We start from the raw sequence: 21,287 nt of genomic DNA on the forward strand, positions 1-21,287 counted from the left end.
GCACTTCCGACAGGCATTTCTTCATTTCTGTTTTCTGACATATTTGGAAACACGATTTTCCTGAGTACTTTGATATATTTTTTAAATCCAGTCCCTCGCGTCAAACTGCCAGCACTTATATTCTGTCTGTATAATTCCCCAGCTGTGTGACCTTAACTGACATACCTCCTCTGTGCTAACCCTTGGCATCTGTCAAATGTACAGTGAAAGGAGACCTTCCTTTTCTCTTTCTTTCTTTTAGAGACAGGATCTAATTCTGTAGCCCAGATTTGCCTGAAACTCACTATGTAGCACTGTCTAGCCTTAAACTGACAGAGATCTTCCTGCCTCAGCTTCCCAAGTGCTGGAGTGACAGGTGTCCCACCCTTCCTCATCCCATTCTTCCTCCTTCCTTTCCGTCCTTTCTGAGGCTCTGGGCATTGAACACAGGGGCTCAAGAATTCAAAGTGAGTATTGTACCACCAAGCTACATCTATATCATGGCTTCCAGTTCACTGCCTTTGTAGGATTCCTGAGTGAGTGACTGACTGAAAGAATGAGAGGGTCTCAATTTCCTGTGCCCTCTCTTGGGCTCTTTTCCTTCTCTTTACTTACTCTGCCCAAGTCTGATATATTAGTTTTTGTCTTAACTTAATATATTTGACTTTACTATTTTCCCTTAGAAGGCTGTTTTCTAGTGAAAGACAGAAAGGGTGTACATCTAGATGGGAGGGGAAGTAGAAAAAACTGGGAAAAATAGAGAGAGGAGAGACTGCAATCAGGACGTATTATCCAAGGAAGTGCTTTATTTTTCGATAAAGGGAACAAAGAGAGATACCTTTCTTCTATCTTTATGGGGATATTGGGAGAGTTAACTGGGATGAGATAGTTTAGAAAGAACTTCAGTCAGACTGTGGTTCATAGAAATACTGAGAAACTGTGACCTATTTGATATTAGACCAATCAAGGTTCATACGATTTCCTTTCATTTTAAGGCCTAAAGTTAGCACAAATTAGTACTTTATACTTGCACACTTTAGGATAAATTCATGGCCTTTTATAAAACATAATCATGTGTTCTTAAAAGCAAATAGTTTACTTAAATAACACTTGGAATAATTTGTGGCAGAAATCGTAATATGAATAGCCTTCTCCGAAAATAGGCCTTTATCCTTATTAGAATTTACACTGGTAAGCCAACTGGGTAATACCACACAGTGTATTTTCCCCCCTAAGGCTGTTGTTAAATATCTCCCTTCACAATTTAATGAAATATTCCACTTTTGCCCCTTATTGCTAATAAGGACAATCCTGCTTCATACATATTAGATTTTCGGACACATTTGCCTTTTGGCATTGTTAACTAATTTAGAAACAATCCAATTGGCAATCAGCTTCTTTAGCTGGAGTCTGCCTTTACGGATTGAACTTTCAAGGGCAGTTTTCCTTTGTAGGAAGAACAACTAATCAGATATCTACAGTGGCAGTAAAACTTTTTTTATCATTTATTATTTTTTTCCTCCATCTTTATTAACTTGGGTATTTCTTATTTACATTTCAAATGTTACTCCCTTTCCCAATTTCCAAGCCAACATCCCCCAAACCCCTCCCGGGTGTTCCCCTCCCCATCCTTCCCCCATTACCACCCTACCCCCAACATTCACTTTCACTGGGGGTTAAGTCTTGGCAGGACCAAGGGCTTCCCCTTCCACTGGTGCCCTTACTAGGCTATTCATTGCTACCTATGCAGTTGGAGCACAGGGTCAGTCCATGTCCAGTCTTTGTGCAGTGGCTTAGTCCCTGAAAGCTCTGGTTGGTTGGCATTGTTGTTCATATGGGGTCTCAAGCCCCTTCAAACTCTTTCAGTCCTTTCTCTGAATCCTTCAATGGGGGTTCCATTCTCAGTTCTGTGGTTTGCTGCTGACAATCATCTATGTGTTTGCCATATTCTGGCTGTGTCTCTCAGGAGAGATCTACATCTGGTTCCTGTCAGCCTGCACTTCTTTGCTTCATCCATTTTATCTAGTTTGGTGGCTGTATATGTATGGGCCACATGTGGGGCAGGCTCTGAATTAGCATTCCTTCAGCCTCTGTTCTAAACTTTTCCTCCTTATTCCCTCCCAAGGGTATTCTTGTTCCCATTTTAAAGAAAGAATGAAGCATTTGTATTTTAGTCATCCTTCTTGAGTTTCATGTGTTCTGTGCATTTAGGTTAATTCGAGCATTTGGGCTAATAACCACTTATCAATGAGTGCATACCATGTGTATTTTTCTGTGATTGGGTTAGCTCACTTAGGATGATATTTTCCAGTTCCATCCATTTGCCTATGAATATCATAAAGTCATTGTTTTTGATAGCTGAGGTATTCCATTGTGTAGATGTACCACATTTTCTGTGTTCATTCCTCTGTTGAAGGGCATCTGGGTTCTTTCCAGCTTCTAGCTATTATAAATAAGACTGCTATGAACATAGTAGAGCATGTGTCTTTGTTATATGTTGGGGCATCTTTTGGGTATATGCCCAAGAGAGGTATAGCTGGATCCTCAGGTAGTTCAATGTCCAATTTTCTGAGGAACCTCCAGACTGATTTCCAGAATGGTTGTACCAGTCTGCAATCCCACCAAAAATGAAGGAGTGTTCCTCTTTCTCCACATCCTCGCCAGCATCTACTGTCGCCAGAGTTTCTGATCTTAGCCATTCTGACTGGTGTGAGGTAGAATTCAGTGTTGTTTTGATTTGCTTTCCCTTATGACTAAAGATGTTGAACATTTCTTTAGGTGTTTCTTAGCCATTTGGCATTCCTCAGCTGTGAATTCTTTGTTTAGCTCTGAACCCCATTTTTTAATAGGGTTACTTGTCTCCCTGCAGTCTAACTTCGTGTGTTTTTTGTATATTTTGGATATGAGCCCTCTATCAATTGTAGGATTGGTAAAGATCTTTTCCCAATATGTTGGTTGCCGTTTTGTCCTAACAACAGTGTCCTTTGCCTTACAGAAGCTTTGCAATTTTATGAGATCCCATTTGTCGATTCTTGATCTTAGAGCATAAGCCATTGGTGTTTTGTTCAGGAAATTTTCTCCAGTGCCCATGTGTTCGAGATGCTTCCCCACTTTTTCTTTTATTAGTTTGAGTGTATCTGGTTTGATGTGGATGTTCTTGATCCACTTGGACTTAAACTTTGTACAGGGTGATAAGCACGGATCGATCTGCATTCTTCTACATGCTGACCTCCAGTTGAACCAGCACCATTTGCTGAAAATGCTATCTTTTTTCCATTGGATGGTTTTGGCTCCTTTGTCAAAAATCAAGTGCCCATAGGTGTGTGGGTTCATTTCTGGGTCTTCAATTCTATTCCATTGGTCTATCTGTCTGTCTCTGTACCAATACCATGCAGTTTTTATCACTATTGCTCTGTAATACTGCTTGAGTTCAGGGATAGTGATTCTCCCTGAAGTCCTTTTATTGTTGAGGATAGTTTTAGCTATCCTGGGTTTTTTGTTATTCCAGATGAATTTGCAAATTGTTCTGTCTAACTCTTTGAAGAACTGGATTTGTATTTTGATGGGGATTGCATTGAATCTGTAGATTGCTTTTAGTAAAATGGCCATTTTTACTATATTAATCCTGCCAATCCATGAGCATGGGAGATCACTAAAAGGAACTGTTGCAAAGCTGGCTATGCAAGCACCCCATCACTGTCCATCAAGTACTATTTATACTTCCTCCCAAGGGTCTTGCTTCAGCCAAACACCACATGAGTCAGCCTCACCATGTGAGTCTGCATCACATGAGCCAATCAAAAAACATCTGCTTCGCTATCTCCTAAAGTTTTCAGAATTCCCAAATTAGTTCTACCACGCGGTAGATAATCCTACAATATTTTAGCTATCTTTTTTCCATTGGATGGTTTTGGTTCCTTTGTGAAAAATCAAGTGACCATATGTGTGTGTAGGTTCATTTCTGGGTCTTCAATTCTATTTCACTGGTGTATCTGTCTGTCTCTGTACCAATACCATGCAGTTTTTATCACTATTGCTCTATAATACTGCTTGAGTTCAGGGATAGTGATTCCCCCAGAAGTCCTTTTATTGTTGAGGATAGTTTTAGCTCTCCTGTTTTTTTGTTATTCTAGATGAATCTGCAAATTGTTCTGTCTAAATCTATGAAGAATTTGGTTGGAGTTTTGATGGGGATTGCATTGAATCTGTAGATCACTTTTGGTAAAATGGCCATTTTTACTATATTAATTCTGCCAATCCATGAGCATGGGAGATCTTTCCATCTTCTGAGATCTTCTTCAATTTCTTTCTTCAGATGCTTGAAGTTCTTATCATACAGATCTTTCACTTGCTTGATTAAAGTCACACTGAGGTACTTTATATTATTTGGGACTATTATGAAGGGTGTCGTTTCCCTAATTTCTTTCTTGGCTTGTTTCTCTTTTATGTAGAGGAAGGCTACTGATTTATTTGAGTTAATTTTATACCCAGCCACTTTGCTGAAGGTGTTTATCAGGAGGAAATGGATGATTTCCTAGACAGATACCAGGTACCGAAGTTAAAACAGGGCAGTAAAACTCTAAGCACACAGCATAGCGCTCTCTCCTAGAGGCCGACTGCTGACTGCCTATGCAGACAGAACTTTCCCTCCCTCATGACAGGATCTCACCCTGGGAGAAGCAGGTTCACATTTCCTCTCCAGACAGTTCTTGCCAATCACCGTTCAGAGACTGAGACTGCACAGAAGCAGAACCATGCAGTTCTTCAGAGGTTGGCTTGTTTCTCCTGGCATAATACTCTCGAAGTTCCTCTGTGGCATCCCGCTTGGCTTTCCTTCATTTTACAATGATAGAATCTTAAGGATAATTAAAAATGTATAGAGGTCATGGAAGCATGAGACGCAAGGGCAAATAAGGACAAATGGGATTGTATGTTGTGTTTGTTGGCTATGGGCAAGCTAAGGATGTGTCAGTGCTACCATGGAAATCCCAGTGTAAGCTTTTGGTGAACTTTTGTGACTGCACAGGACTGCCAGGATTGGTTGTGGAGGTGTTGGGAGCCCAGCAGGACTTGTGCAAACTTTCTTGAGTGTGTGAGTGTTTGAGAACACTTATCTCACGGGGGTGAAGGACAAGTTGGTTTCCTTGCTCTTTGATCCAGCACCGAAATAGCATGCCTAGTCTTAGCATAGAGGTTTGCTAAGATAATTGTATTAGAACTTAACACACAAGTGAGGTTCTTACTACAAATATGCAAACATGTTCTTATGCATTCCCAATAGCAAAAGTTTCTTTTAAATTTGGCCCTGTGGAATTTAAAGTCTTTCAGCAGAAGGGGTTATTTCCTGAGGCTCATTGCCAAAATGTATACATTTAATTTATAGGTAATTTTATTGAATCATGCTTGAAGCAGTTTTGAGTTTGATAACTATAACTATCAAGTTCTCTTTCTACCACTGTTCTGGAAACATAGTTTCTTTTCATAGGTGATAGTTTGTCTTTAGGTTTTCACCTTCATAATAAAAATATAAACAAAAACTGGAAAAGAGCAAACATACCTTAAAGACTTTCAAAGAAACAAGTCATCATTTAAACTATGGTGGTCCAATTTAAAAATGCATTTGTGAGTTTAATTATAAAAAAATACTTTGACATGATCATACTTTTTAAAACTAAAATACTACAATTAAGGCAATGAAAACAACGTATATAGTATAACAGCAATGTTCCTTGTAATAAATGCAAAAATCATTGCAATAATTGTTTTGATTGGATTCATAATGCAGCATGTTAATCACTTCATTTGTCTAATTTCCTGCCTAATGTTACCTGTGTAGATGGGGTTCTGGTGGAGTATTTTTAAGCCACGGATTCTATTCATCTGATCATGTCCCTGAATAAATTATACAAATTGCTTATTCAGTACATTAGCCTGATTGCAGTGTAAATCCTCTAAAGGCCATTAGTGTGGGTAGTTAGCACACTATCTCCCTCCTTAAGACTAATTTACACCTTTGAAGTTTCTCATAACCATACACTAAATGCTTTAGAGGAACATCCTCTCTGTCTCCCTCCCCCCTCCCCACCTTGCCCCCATGTGCCTCTGTTTACTCTAGGTGTATTCAGTCTGGTACCTTAAACTTAAAACCTAAGACAGAACTCAGAAAACATTTTGGTACAGCCTCAATTAAAGAGTATCTCCTAAAGCAATTAAATGTTCATCTTGAACTTGACTTTTTGATATAAAGACAGACATTAATAAAATGACTAAGCTCCAAGCTACCATGAAAAGGAAGCAAATAGAGAATGAACTTAATGTCTCTCTCGTTCTATATACACCATCTTTAAGAGATCATCTTCTGGGCACATATTTTAGCCTTGACTGAATTCAAGCTTGTGGATATTTCTAAAAGTCACATCAGGGTCCCACTGGGCTGAATGGTGATAGGTAGCCTTTTATTTGAGGAGTCAGGAGGGCAACTGGTCCTCCCATTCTGCAGTAAATCCCTTTTGCTTCATCAGGATAAGTACAGAAGCCAGAAAGTGATGAAGGCCCCCTGTTTCTAAATGGCAGAGGGCATTCCTTGCAGGCAGCTCTCTAGAAGGGCTAGAGGAGCTGAAAGATGATACCAACTGTGGACTGAGTTTGGATTCCCTGATAAGAGACTGAGGTGAGGGTGAGGACAAGGTCTGTGCTGTTGAGACACCAGAGGTCTCATTCCTCAGTTTCACGTTGGGATGAGACCTCTCAGTAATGTGGGAGTAAATATGTGAAGTGTGCCATCTGTGGTCTGTGCTTCCTATTTGTTGAGGGAGCTGATGTTTGCTGGGGTGCTGAACAGCGGGTCTCTTGATTTTAACCCATGACTCCTGACATGTAGGAAATCTAATTCCTTTGAAGGAGATCTGTCGTTCAAGCAAGAATGTACTCCACACTGATGAAAGCTGGGAAGTCTATCAATATTAGACAGCGGAGGCCATCTTGATGTAACTGGACGTTGGTCCTCAGGGGAATGAAGATGCAAATGGGTGTCATCAAACCCAACTCAATCCAGTCTGTCCTTAACGTCTCTTTTGCCATCTCAGTATGCCCTATGAGATTATCGATACTTGAGTCTAAGGGTATATGTTAGTTAGAAGACAGCTGGTTTTCGGACAGATCATGCCAGGCCAGCAGGAGATCTTTTATTGGATGGGGGAGAAGAGGAAAAAGGGAGTAAGACTGAGTAGTCGCAGTCTTTTATTTGGGCCATGATGTAGACGCCAGGTAATGAATGACAGGCATAGATGAGGTGTACTCCGAGAGTGTGTAGGTGGTTGCCATGGCAACAGGTGCAAAAGGGTTCTTGTCACGTAGAGGTGATATCATTGCTGGATTCGGAAGCTGACTGTAAAGCTGTTTCTAATGCCAATAGTATGGTCTTCATAGTTGCTTTTTGTTGCAGTGATAAATACCACTACCAACAGCAACTTCAGGAGGAAAGTGTTTGTTTTTAATCTTGCAATGCCCAGGCTGCACACCATCACTGAGTAAAGTCAGGGCCGGTATTCAAGGAAGGAACCTGGAGGCAGTAACTGAAGCAGAGATTATGGAAAAGCTTGTCTACTACTTGACTTTCCCTGGCTTGTGCTCACACACCCCAAGAACATGTGCCCAGGGATGACACCCCCCCATAGTGGGCCAACCACCTACATCAATTAACAATCAGAAAAAAAATGCCTTACAAGCATGACCACAGGCTGATCTGATGGAGGAAAACCTTTGGTTGAGATTTTCTCTCAGGGATGTCAAATTGACCTCCAAGAGAAGACATCACCAGAGAAGAGTGGAAAGGAAAGGAAGAATATTTCTTTCTTTCTTGGATGCATCTGCACTATAAAATCTGAATTCCTCTTACCAGCAGCAGTTATCATAAGATGAGTTACCATTGGAAAGCAATTATGTTTACTGGAGGCACACGTGCAATGTATTCTGTGCTAGACCCTCTACACAGATTAGCACACTGAGCTCGAATCCAGCCTTCATGTTACATATGAGCAAACCATGAGCTGGAAGATTGGTGCTAGAGCAAAAATGAAACTCAACACAGTCTGTCCTTAGAGTCTATTTTGCTATTTCAGTGTTCTCTGAGTTCTCTAGTGGAATAACTTCTTTTTAAAAGAAGGGTGATGGTCCAGGAGGCATCCTCAGTAAATTCCCTTAATGCTAAATATATCATTAGGGGAATTTTGCTTCTCCACTTCATGCCTTATCACTGTGATGCTATGGCTCTCCAAAGACTCAGAAATGCTGGAGCTACCTATGATTGACTGAATTCTCTGAGTCCATGAGTTGAAATAATCCTCCTTTAAGTTATTTTTGACAGGTCAGTTCTGGTTGAAGCCTTGAGAAATGTAACTAATACAAGAGCCAATGTTTTCTCCCAATTTCTACTGACATTAAGTCATCTCTATGTAGAAGATGTTAGTGGACATCCAATGGGAACCCATGGATAAGGTTCCTATCTGGATGTCCATCTTCATCTATGTGAGTGGCATCATAGGTGGCTGGATAGTCAGAAATTTACCAGAGAAATAGAACACCAAAGAGGCATCAACATGGGGCTTAACAATACAGTAACTACCAGATATTTGACAGAGCGATATCTAAGGAGGAGAAATTTGTTTGGGATATAGTTTTGGAGATTTCAGTCTATCTGCCTTGGTTTTGTTTTCTTGGTTCCTTTGATTCTAGGGTTATACTGGTACAAAACTTCAGGATGAAATACAGAACATATAACTTACCACATTGCAGACAGAAGCCAGAGGAAGTGGAAGCCAGAAGTATTTGGGAGAAGACAGATTTCCCCAGGACATATTCCCTGTGAGCTTCTTCTAGCTATGGTCTGTCTTGTAGGCTTAGACATTTTAAAACATACTCTTAATAAGAGTTCTCAAAGACTTTGATCCCCCTTCTAGCACACTGTCCAAAGTTAGGGGAGAAACGATGATACAAAAAGGACAAAGGGTGTGGACTTGTTTAGAAATAGTTCCTTGGGGCAATTACAATCTCTATTTGTCAGGATAACAGCAGTCCAGTTCAGTAGTGTCAGGATAGCAAACACAAATCTACAGTGGTGGCATGATGCAGCAGAAACAGCTGGGCTCACGCTGAATTGGGACAAGTTAGCAGGAGCAACCAGGACCAGCGAAGATGCCAGAAGTTCTCTCCATGCGTTTAAGATCACTAAAAGGAACTGTTGCAAAGCTGGTTATGCAAGCACCCCATCACTGTCCATCGAGTACGATTTATACTTCCTCCCAAGGGTCTTGCCTCGGCCAAACACCATGTGAGTCAGCCTTACCATGTAAGTCTGCATCATGTGAGCCAATCAAAAGCTTCTGCTCTCTATCTCCTAAAGTTTTCAGAATTCCCAAAATAGTTCTACCACGCGGTAGATAATCCTACAACACTTTAGCTTCCAGAGGAGAACAGAATCTTACAATGAAAACCTTTGACTGTTTCATTTGTACTTATAACTGCAAAGACTTGTATGTGGACTCAGTCACTTTTCCACATGAATGCTTGCTACTATGATTATTCCATAGACGTGCAAACAAAAATCAGAAACAGAGAATGACTTGCCCAAAGTTTGATGGTGATTGGTTTTAATAGAGTTTCCCTAATGCTTCAGTCTGTGCTTGTACCACCATGATGAACTGATGAGATGCTAAATTTAATTAGTAGCTTTCTTCTGGATTCATAATTGGCCATTTGCATGATTCTTTAAGATCAGGGAGTGCACAGTAAAATGTAAGAACCATGAGTTTTCCATCCACCTCCTTAAGTCCTATACATATTTAGATTTCTTTTGAATTCCCGTAACACAACTTTTAGAATTACCACATTTCTTTTACTCCTTGTGCAGTAAATTATCCAGTATTTGAAATGACACCTATGTGGTGGGTAAAAGCTGGCTGTGTTATATTTCTTAAACCTATTGAATTTAAAGAAAACTGACTGAGATTCAAGACTCCAAATAAATAGATAAGTCTGTGAATCTATATATATATATGGATATGATATATATGTATATGATGTATGTGTACATAAATACACAAGATTTTTGTGTGTATGTATACTTGAGAGAGAGAGAGAAGTAATTTCCTATCTTGATGTGTGAGAACAATAAAATTCTGTTACATTTTTAGTATTTAAAATCAAGTGATGACGCTGCCTAGCCTACAGTCAAATGTGTATCATATGTACTCCTAGTCTTCATAAAAGTACAATCAGCCTCAATTTAAGTCATATGTTACCTCTTAGAGATTTTTTATGAAGACTTTTATAGTTACAATATAGTTTCAATGCGTTGTGTCTCAATATATATCCTATCTTTGCTTCCATTTTTCAAAGACATCAGTATCAGGGAGAAAAGGGATGTTTACACATCAGCCTTATAACACAGGGTACTCATATCAAAGGTGGTGTGCTCTGGCGAGGGTTCACCGCATTTCTAATTTAAAAGCAATGAGGACATACTGGGAAGCAGCTTCAGAGGAAGATATTGCTTCCTTATGTCCTAGACACAGCTGTACACATCACCAGTAACCTCAACTGTCCCCACTGTGAGGGGCCTTGTGGAGGTGGGTTCCTTTCACTTAAAACAGAACTCTTTGAAACCCAGCCACAGGCCTGACTCTGAGCTAGATGGGGCAGATGCCTACATCTCCCATGTTCATGGGAGCTACCTGCCTATTTCAGGCCACTTCACTTCTAGGGATGAGAAGAAATGTGGTCAAGGACTTGACACTTCCCACAATTCTGCTGACTACTTGGTTGTTATTTATGCCTTGAAGGGCAGCACTCAGAGCTTAACATTTTTCATCATTTGCACTGCTTGTGCTTCTTTTCCATGCTGTCATAAAAGGCAAAATAAATATTTGGGAAGAAGGAACTTGGTGCCCAGAATTTGGGGTAGGGTAACCTAGGATCCTGGTGCCTCAACCCCTCCTAGCTACACTGAGGCTATAACTCCAAAACAGAGGCTGCCACATGATAACTCAGTTATGGCTTCTAAGGTCCCAATATCCCAACTCCAGGACTTGACAGGGAATGGTTCATTGGCTTCTTGGCTTGAGTTTAGGAGACAAGGGTTGAGTTCATAAAGGAGTATTGCAAGACTATTATCTTTAGCCAAGTAACACAGTCAAAAACAGGAACCACTTTCGCTGCCTGGAGATGAAACGATGATCGTGCAGATGTTGCTGGCATATAGTGATATTCTTGATTATCGGAACCTGAGGTCTGTGCACTTACAGTCAACCAAGTCCATGCTTTACAAACTGAAGTGTGAGAGGATCCAGGATGCTTGTTGGGAACTTGGTTAGTAGGCAAAGGACACAACTGGGTGTCACTCCATGTCAGAAGCACCTGGAAAATAGGCAGGGTTGCATCAAGGAAATGCATCTGTGCTTCTTGACTCGTGTTTAGGAGACAAGGGCTGAGTTTATAGAAGAGGGTTGCAGGAGGATTGCAGGATCACAGACAGCATGATTCCAGTAGGGCACCCAGATTCTAGTCACAGCAGCCAATTGGCCATTCTGAAACAAAGACTAAGGCTGATGTTCCTATAAGGGAAAGCACATCCCACAAGACTGACGGAGCTTCAGAACACAGCAAACGCGCAGATGTCAGGGTGCCAGAACTTAATGCTGCTGCCGCTGCTGAACCTCATGCCTGTAAAATCTGAGAATGGGGCTTGGGCAATTTCCCCTGACCTCTTGTCATCAGAGTGACTCCTGGACACAAGGGGAATGACAGTGGCCCTGGGGACAAGGTATCCTTGATGAGGAAAGAAGGACAGAGAAGCAGAGGGGTCTCCCTGCTAGACACCACATGCAGGGATTCAGCATCAGCTGCCTCAGCGGCTTCCTCCCACGTACTGACTTCACTGGAAGGCAGAGGCAGATCTGCCTTCAGAGCGCTGCTCTGAAAACACTCGGAGTTTGTCTTTCCATTTAACTTCAGGCTCTAGGATCTAGTCTTACATCTCCTCAACACAAATCTACCATATGTTATCGTAATCATTAGTATCTCGTTGTCTTGGCACTGTACAGGGCTAATGGCACTTGCAACTTTCTCTTTCTCATGAGGTGAAAAGGATCTGCCAGAGGGATAAAATCTCCTGCTTACTGCAACTGTCTTTCAGCTTTCAGCTTGCCTAGCTTACATCCTTTCATCATCGGCCAGACTGTTGGAGAATTGGGCATTGGCAGGTTTTTCTATAAAGGATCTGAGTGGTCCCTATGAAGCTCCTGGTATTAAACTGGTTCAGTTTCCTATGCGTCAGCCAAATAGACCACGCTGTCTCTTTGCTTGCCTGCACTCAAGGGCTCCTCTGAGAACTGGGGAGGAACAAGAAGTTGTCAGAGCCATCAGAAGAGCCAACACTCACAGAGAGGCACCTGCTGCATGTAGGTCTCCTCAGCCTGTCATCTGCTGCTGTCTCCCCCCGCAGTGACCTGGGCTCTCCACTACCAGTCAGACACTATGTTAGATCCTGAATATCAGAGCTCTTATTCAAGGCAGTTTCAACATACATCACTTAGGGTGTCTACTTCTGTGAGGAAACACCATTGACCAAAAGCAAAGTGGTGTTGAATGGGTTTGTTCAGCTTATGGTTAAACAGTGTAGTCATCATCATCAATGAGCAAAGTCAGAGAAGGAATGCAAACGGGGCAGGAACCCAGAGGCAGGAGCTGATACAGAGGCCATGGAAAAGTGTTGCTTACTGGTTTTCTCCCCCAGATTTTCTGACCTGATTCTTATATACCCCAGGATCACCTTCTCAAGGATGGAACCATGCAACACTGGGCTGTTCCTTCCACACCAATCACTAATGAAGAAAATACACACAATACATTTGCCCATGGCACAATCTGGTGGGGGCATTTTGTCAACTGAGGTCCCCTCCTCCCAAATAAATTCCAGTTTGATTCAAGTTGACATAACACCAGCCAGCACAGAATGGTTTATTCCTTTTACAGACACATTTTCCCAACATTCAGCTAAGTATAAAGACCGAAAAGTAATTCTAAAGTGGTTGACAGCTCTTCGAGGATTGTTTTTGTTTTTTTGATGTGGCTAGGCTGCAGCACCACATGTGGTCCTCAACACACCCCTGCATGCCTGTAGGAAAGGCCACCATCAGCACGCCATCTCGCTAGCCTTAACTAGTTTTCTGCAGAGAGTAGGAGCTGTCGCCTGCCATAATATAGACACACTGTCACAGCAGATTCCCAACCTCGCTTTGGAGGCTCACAACAATGCAAACAACTACATCCGAAAGCTGAATCTCCCCCATTGCATTTGTCCTTTCTTCCTCTTTCATCAGTATCATCTTAAATTCTTCTCTGGGCCTTTCCTCTGCAAAGTATACTTTTGTCTTCTAATATATTCTTTTGAACCTCACAGTCTGTATGGTCAGAATACAGGTCCTTGCAGGCCTCACACGGTTGAATCAGAAACTCTCAGTCCAGTTGATGCTTCCACACATTCCCATGACTGTGGACACAGAGCAGAAGAGAATTCCATCTGCACATAGGCAAATGATGAATGGTGGTGTGCACTGCTTAATGACAGAGGAGAGAGGAGGACAGACCTTCTTCCAGTTCAAGGAAATATTGAATGAGAGAGCTCTGTGTTAGCCATCTTTCTCCATGGCTCTCCAATAAGCCAGAGAGGGGGGAGGGGGCTGGGGTGAGGAGGAGCAACAGCAGATAGCAAGAATCACTTAAAGAGGTGATAGGAAGTTAAACATTAAATATTTATAATTTTTTATGACTTTGGTCCCTAAAGCCTCTATTGGGAGTCTGTGTTAGATGGACATTTATGATTCTGAGTGGCTGCTCATTGTAGTGGTAGTAGGTTACTGTGTGTGTGGAGAGAAGGGAACAAAACTTCTCCACCTCTGTTGTTAGTATAAGACCTTCCAGTCCTCCTCTGCAGAAAGAACTTTCTTAGCTTCTCAGTCATGTCAACCAACAGGCCTATACTGTTTTCCTCTGCTGCAAATGGTGCTTCACCTCAGGCCACTCACCGTGTTCTCCGACACTGAGCTGTTTTCAGGAACAACACTGCATCAGCATCCCCGGTGTCTCTACATAAGAACTGTGCCACAGTCTTTAAAGGTTCCTTGAGGATCCCATAGTATTTTTTACTATTATATTCTTCCTCACCCCAACTCCTCCCAGATCCCTCACCACTGCCCTACCCATCTGATTTCCTATCTGTGCCATATGCCATCTGATCTATGCCACAGCTTCTTAACATGCCTTTCTGAGATTTTTCCACCTCTGCCCAACTCTGGGACTGACTGGTAACTTAATAACTAGGGGCTTCATAAGAAAGTACAGAGAATGGGAAATTTGCTTAGGTTGTGTGAACCTGTTGAGTGTGCGTAGTGATAATAAGTATGTGGAGCACACTCAACAAATATATTTCTTATTTTTATTATGAATTGTGTTCACTGATCTGAGTGTCTTGGTCTCTAATGTGCTTAGTCCCTAGCCGCTACTCATTTATGGGATTTGTTATATTATTCTGTAAGATATGTTATTATAATCAATAACTGAAAGATGAATAGGCCAATAGACTAGTACCCTCCGATCTATAGCAGAAGCTGTTAGTCCACCATGACACCATCCATGATACTGACACAGGTCTACCTTGCTACACCGAGCCAGGTTGGTGCCCTGGCCATTCCACCCCAATTCTAGAGGCCAATTTCCAATAGAGCCTGCCACTAAAGTCCTCCCGCAGTGAGCATGCTTAAAGACCCTTCTGGAAAATTCATTCTACCATAAATAGTGGGAAGTTTGCTTTGGTCCATGTTTTAACTTTCAGATGTTCGTGAAGGATTTATTTTGTGTTATATGAGTAGACAGAGAGTAAAGAGGAAGTGCCTTCCTGAAGAAGCCAACTGTCTCTACATCGATGCCCTCAGCCATGTATGCCTCTAGATATACCCTTTTCTAACAGTGTGGAGGTGATAACTACGGTCCAGCAGATCTCAGTGTGATACTGTGAGACTGTCTATCTTACAAGGTGTTTGTGTTCGTGTGTGTGTGTGTGTGTGTGTGTGTGTGTGTGTGTGCGCGCGCGCGCGCGCGCGCACGCGTTTTCTCCATCAAAGAACTCTTCTGACTTATCCCTGCTTTGCTCTTACTCCACTGTGGGGGACTCAGAGCCTAGGACTCCTCTTAGGAAGCCCCCTTCCCAAGAGGGTATCTTAAGTGATCTACTGTGTCTTCGCTTTCCCTGGTAGTTGCTACACTGTAGCTGGCAGTAGCAAGTGCTTGGAGATTTTTTGAGGGGTTTTAGGGGCACCAGGTGATGAACACAGAAGAATAAAGGACTCTGACCAGCCAGAGCATATGAGCTGGCTAACTCTTCAACCGAGAGCCAGCATTCTAAGTTAAGGGTTCAGCTTGACAATGAGGAGCAAGAAGAAAAGCCCCAGGTCACCTGGGCTGTGGTCTCCTTAGCCACCTAAGAATGTCCCCATCAGACCCAACATCAATCCTCCCCCAAAAAATACAAGGCTTAAGCAGAGACATGCAGCCACAGTGCTTCTAAACACATGGCTGTTGAGCACTGAAGGCCTCGAGGTCTCTGGGGGTGGTGGGGGTTCTTAGTTGCCCCCAGTAGTGGTGAAGCGAGTAGGTAACAAAGGCTTACGTAGGCGAGAGCACAGGCTGAGTGAAGTGGTATCTGGCATCCTCGCTGCTACATGGGAAGCACATCTGGATGCTATTTTAGGTTCGCAGGTTTCCAAAATCGCAAATGCCGCATGTGCTAATGAATCTGTCTATAATGCGTTGCTGAATGGCCTCAAACTAGGGACTTTCTTTCTCAAAAGGCAATGTGGAAGGGAACTATTAGAGTCTATGAGTGCGAGAGAAGAGAGTCTCTTATTTTTAAATATTAAATGTATGTCTATTCTAATGACAGCACACCCTGATTTGCCATGGTAAGCTAACAGCTGTGTTTCTCCTTTTACACCAACCAGTGCTTTTGGATGCCCATACTCAGATGTGAACTTGAAAAGGGAGGCAGCGCTTCAGGATCGCCTGAGAGAACAAACGCAGGCAAATCTGGAATTTGATCCTTCACATTCCAAATCAGAAAACCTCTGTAATTTGAATTTCAATGGAAAATGTGAAGAAGTGGACAGTGAATGCAGGTAAGAAATCCTGGAAGCCTGAACCAGAGAGAGAACCCTATGGAATTCTAATAGAACAAATTTATTTCCGGTTCCTTAGATTTCGCCATGGTAATTCTTTGGGAAAATGTTACGTTTAGTATCTCATAGACATAACAGGCTACTCCCTCAAATATTTGGATATATGTCTCTTCTGTAGGTACAAATCGTGTGTGCACAGCAGAGAGTGCATCTCATGTGTTCAGTCCTAAAAGATTCTCTTTGATCTTGCAAACGTCTCTGTTCTTTGGATCCATTTCTCCAGTGGCTCATTTCTCTCTTCCGGAGAGGGCTGAGAATTTGCCTCTCCTGAGGCACATGAGGATTTCCCCCTCAGACCTGTTAATTGTCTGTGCCACTCCAATCCACTGATGCCTGAGGTGCAAGTTCAGAGTCTCCTCACTCTCTGCTCTAAATCAATGGAAACACATCGCCTTTTCTATCCTAAGTTTTCAGGAGAGGGTTTTCACATTTTATCTATGGAATTGTTTGATGGGAAGCTTCCAGATACTACCTTATTTGATTTTAAAGAAACTTAAACAAGTTATGTAAATAGTATTCTTTTCTTCAAAGTACCCCACCTTCCCTGCTAGGAATTGCAAATGCAGGTAAATCAAACATTAAGTACATAACTAGAAGCCAGACAAACACTGACAAGAAAAGCATTCAACCATATGTCAGGCAGGGGTCCTATCCAGGTCTTGGGACATCCCACCGCCCCATCTGTGGTTGATAGAAGAGACTATTCCTGGTCTCACACTTCAGAATTTATCCCGTGGGTAGAGCTCCCTTGGGACAGATTTCCTCATTCACACGCCACGTCCCCAGGTTGCACATGTTCACTGGGGGAACCGGGCTCGGTAGACGGGTTCTCACGTACATGTTGCATGTTGTATGTTGCATGCCTTTATGTCCGTTTCATACAGTGTAGAACGCGTGGGGGGCATTTCATTTTTGTTGAGGAGCTGTTTCGATTCAATGGCTCAGCACACAGTTGCAACTCAGCCATCTCCCGGTTGCAGGATCCCTTTCCACACGCATGCGCAGTGCCTCTATTTCTGCAGTGGCGTCTTGCGTTTTTTATTATTTACTGCACACCCACTCTTCTCTTGAAGCTTCACAGGCTCTGGCTGTTCTCTGCTGCCTGTTCACACCCACACTGTGTACAACGAGAGCACGTGTGTCCTTTCTTTTTCCCGGTTGAAGAAGGCTTTCTTTCTTTTTTTTTTTTTCTTTTCTTTTTAAAATGATTATCTCCAAGAACGATGTTTATTTATTCCAGAATCATGGAGACAACTGCGCCTGTATGCTTGCAGTTCCTTTGCCTACATTCTGTTGTATTTTTTTCCCTGAGTGAAGATCCAGCCAGTCTCTCTTGTAAACAGTTTAGATATTCATCTTCAGCATCACAAGGCACAAGGACCAAGCAGGTCTTTGAACTCATTTGAACTCAGTGGTTACCTTAGCCATTGTATTCCCAGCAAACAGGTATCTCGTCATCACTCCATCTCCGATTCCTCAAACAAGCTCCCTCTTCTGATGCTTTATCTAGCTCATAGCATTGAAATCACGTGATCAGCCTTGGATGGCATTTGACTTCCATGAGTTTTCTTTGCCCTGGGCTTTACACAGGACTCTGTCATTTCTTTCACAAACCAACTTTGTTCCAGTAGCATTGCCAGACTTCTGACACTTCAAATAAAAATACACCATTGCTATATGCACACAGATAAACACACACACACACAAATAGATATTGATAAACTATAGATATCATATGGGGGGCATCTTTGCAGTGAGGTCATTAGTAGCATATTATTACACTATAATTTGCCTTCATAGTTCAAGGTCTATTCATGGTCACATTTTGTTTTAAATTAAAGGATCACATTTTAAAATTCAGTAGGATATATCTACCAGATGTCTGTAAGATTTACCTGTAAAAAGTCATATATTCCTGTTGAATTAACCTTTAGAACTCAGACTCACAATATTACAACAGGGGGCAACTATTTTTTAAAGATTTATTTATTATGTATACAGCATCCTACCTACATGTATGCCTGCAGGCCAGAAGCAGGCACCACATCTCATTACAGATGGTTGTGAGCCACCATGTGGTTACTGGGAATTGAACTCAGGACCTCTGGAAGAGCAGTCAGTGCCCTTAACCTCTGAGCCATCTCTCCAGCCCCAAGTGGCAACTACTGAAAGAACATATTAAGTTTATATGAAATGCACATTCTTGTTTTAGTTTAAATACAATGTTTATATTCTTTCTTCTTGTGCTGCTAGAGTAAATGACGGTCCATTCACCGTGCCATCAATGAGGACAAATTGCTTCACATGAGTTTTTCACTTAGGTGTGCGCTGCATGGCGGAAATCACCTTCGATGCATGTACTTAACAGTCTATGGCTTCGTACCAACCGTCTTGCACTTTAGGTGAAAAGGAGATTCTTGACATCACAGCATTGCCATTTGTAGTGAGGAATGCTGTATTTAGGAAGTAGAGACCCCTCAGCTGTAGGTCTGGGACCCAAACCTAAGCTCTCCCGATTGTAGCCAGCATATTTCTATCCCGTGAAGTCAAATCATCAGACATACCACTAATTGCTATTGCCTTAGCATTAAAGTCACCCACTCATACCATACCATCTTGTTAGCTTTATCTTGTGAAAACCCTGGCAAAATTATTCAGATTTTATCACGTTGATAATTGAACGCCAGAGCGTTCAAACTGACACAGATAATCGCTCCACTGGAGAGGTTGGGGGTTGAATACACAAATGGCCGATTTCAGCTCCTAAGCATGTTCGACTACATCTAGCCCAAGAGAGGGAAGACGGTGTGAGTTATTGAGAAGGCCAGGCTGGGTACACAATTGCTGCTTCCTACTTCTGGCTCTGAGTTTCAGGGCTGGATATGATACATACATTTTTGAAAAGAACATATTTTATAAAAAAAAGTTTTTAAAACAGAAAGAAAATGTTTTAAAATCATAATTTTTAAATCTTACGTTATTAAAAAAACAAAATTCCTTTATTCCTTAGGGGAGATGTTTACCATGTGTCCGCCCTGTGCTTTCTCTGATCTGTGGTTCACATGGTACAAAGTTCCCCTCCTCTAGCCTGTTTCACTATAAAACGCTAAAGGCAGGAGAGTAACTCGAGAACCAGGAGATGTGGGCTGGAGAGATGGCTCAGCCGTTAAAGGCTAGGCTCACAACCAAAAATATAAGAGAACCAGGAGATGTCTTTAGGGTGAACATAATTCCTGCCCCTGCTGTGTCTGTCAACACTCTGTCTCCATCCAGAGGGGAGCATGCCTTCGGTTTTTTTCTCCCCTAAGTATTTTTGATAACTGCTTCTGCCTCCCCAGAACAGCCATCACCACAGTATTAAATTTGCACACTTGATAGTTCTACCACGCACTGAAGCGCCTGTCATTTTTCATCCAGTGCTACTAATTTTTTTTTAATTTAAGAAGCTAAGAAAAATGCCACGTTATCTTCCCCAGCGTCTGCCCCCACATGTTTATAGGCTCCTCGGCGGTCTGTGTCGATAACAGAACTGAGCTGGAGAAACTGTAATAATCAGACCAACCTCACATAACGGAATTGTGTCTTAATGAGCCTGATGATAAACTGCACTTCCGTGAACCAACTAGTTTCTCTCCAGCTCTTAAATCGGCCATGACGTAAAATACATTTCTATGGGGCTGTTCCCCAAAATGTAATGGTTTTCCACCATAGTATCTTTCCATGTTATTAGGTCGATTTTCTTTAACCCACCAGGCTTCCTCTTTAGTTAGGGCCAGTGGCAAGAGTCCCCAGTCATCCCTGTCCTCATCAGTAGTGCTTGTTTTCCAGCATTAGGAGGTCACTCCTGCCCTTTGCCACAGGTATCCTTCCATCCATAGCTTCTCCTTGCCCATGGCTTGGCTCTCCCTGCGCCGTTCTGAGCAGTTCCCACCGATGTGTGAGCATCTCAAGAGAAGAGACTGTGCTTTGTGCTTCTGTGTTTCTGACATCTAAGATGTTGTCTGGTGCTTAGTAGGTACTCAGCAAATGCAATGGATTTAGCAGCCAACATGTGCTCGAGGCTTGGGGGCATTGGGAGGCAGAATCGGGGAAGAGGTACCTTCTCTCCTGCCCTAGGCCCTGGGTGATTTTGCTCTGTGTCACCCCCTGAGTGGCTCTCCTGTGTGTCTACATGTACCCATTGGTGCTTTTCCGCACATGCCTTTTGCTCCTCGAAGCAGGACAGATGCCAATGGAGAGAACTTATGTCCTAACCTTCAGCCTCTGCTTCATTACCTCACTACATCATTCGTTTTTTAGTGCATCTGAGTTCACCGGGTCACTTGCTGACATTTGAGCTCCTCTGAGTCTCCTCTGCTTTAGAATGAATGCAAACGTGAGGGCTCATGCATTGCACTCTGAACTGGGGCACACAGATAGATACAGCTATTGATACAGACACATATCTGTACCCTGACCTAGCATGTAGTGGAGACTCTTGAAGTAATTCTCCATATCTTATTTTCTACTACTTCTATACTATTTGCTGACTTAAAAACCCTACGATTGGCCTAGATACAATTCTCTGTGTAACAATCATCTAGGGACTGGCAGGAACTTAGATCTTCGTTTACTAGGTTGGAAAGAGAACTCAGCATCTGTAACTAAATTAAGCCCCTTAATCAAGGAATCCGTGATCAACTACTTCTATGTGGGAACGAGGAGATGGGGGCCGATAGCCATATCCTCTCATTAACACTGTTGGTGGCAAGTCCGTGCCAGGTGGCTTCCTCTTGTACGTCTGCTTGCTGCTCTACACCGTGGACTACCCAGTGTTACTATACTATCAGAACCAAATTGGGTCGTATCCTATAGATGGCTCAGTGATACTTATCCTGGCTACATGAGTGACCCTGACCACAGCTGGATCCTAAAATTAAAGCTATCCATTCATTCCCTCATCATTGGTCCCTCCAAAACACATCTGAGCTGGAACCACTCGAACTACAGTGGTGCAGCTGTGACCTAAACTGTGAAAAAACG

General features: G+C 42.3%; 1 protein-coding gene across 4 annotated transcripts in view; it reads left to right on the forward strand.

Moving 5' to 3' along the window:
• L3mbtl4 (L3MBTL histone methyl-lysine binding protein 4) overlaps positions 1 to 21,287 on the forward strand; it is a 452,873-nt gene that overhangs the window by 298,149 nt on the left and 133,437 nt on the right. For all 4 annotated transcript variants that reach the window (XM_039084811.2, XM_039084810.2, XM_063267937.1 and 1 more), the window contains one exon: positions 16,032 to 16,205. In XM_039084811.2, coding sequence (XP_038940739.1) covers positions 16,032 to 16,205 — 174 coding nt within the window. The remainder of the gene's footprint in view (positions 1 to 16,031; positions 16,206 to 21,287) is intronic.

Source organism: Rattus norvegicus, chromosome 9, assembly GCF_036323735.1.
Source record: "Rattus norvegicus strain BN/NHsdMcwi chromosome 9, GRCr8, whole genome shotgun sequence".
NCBI classification, from domain to species: Eukaryota; Metazoa; Chordata; class Mammalia; order Rodentia; family Muridae; genus Rattus; species Rattus norvegicus.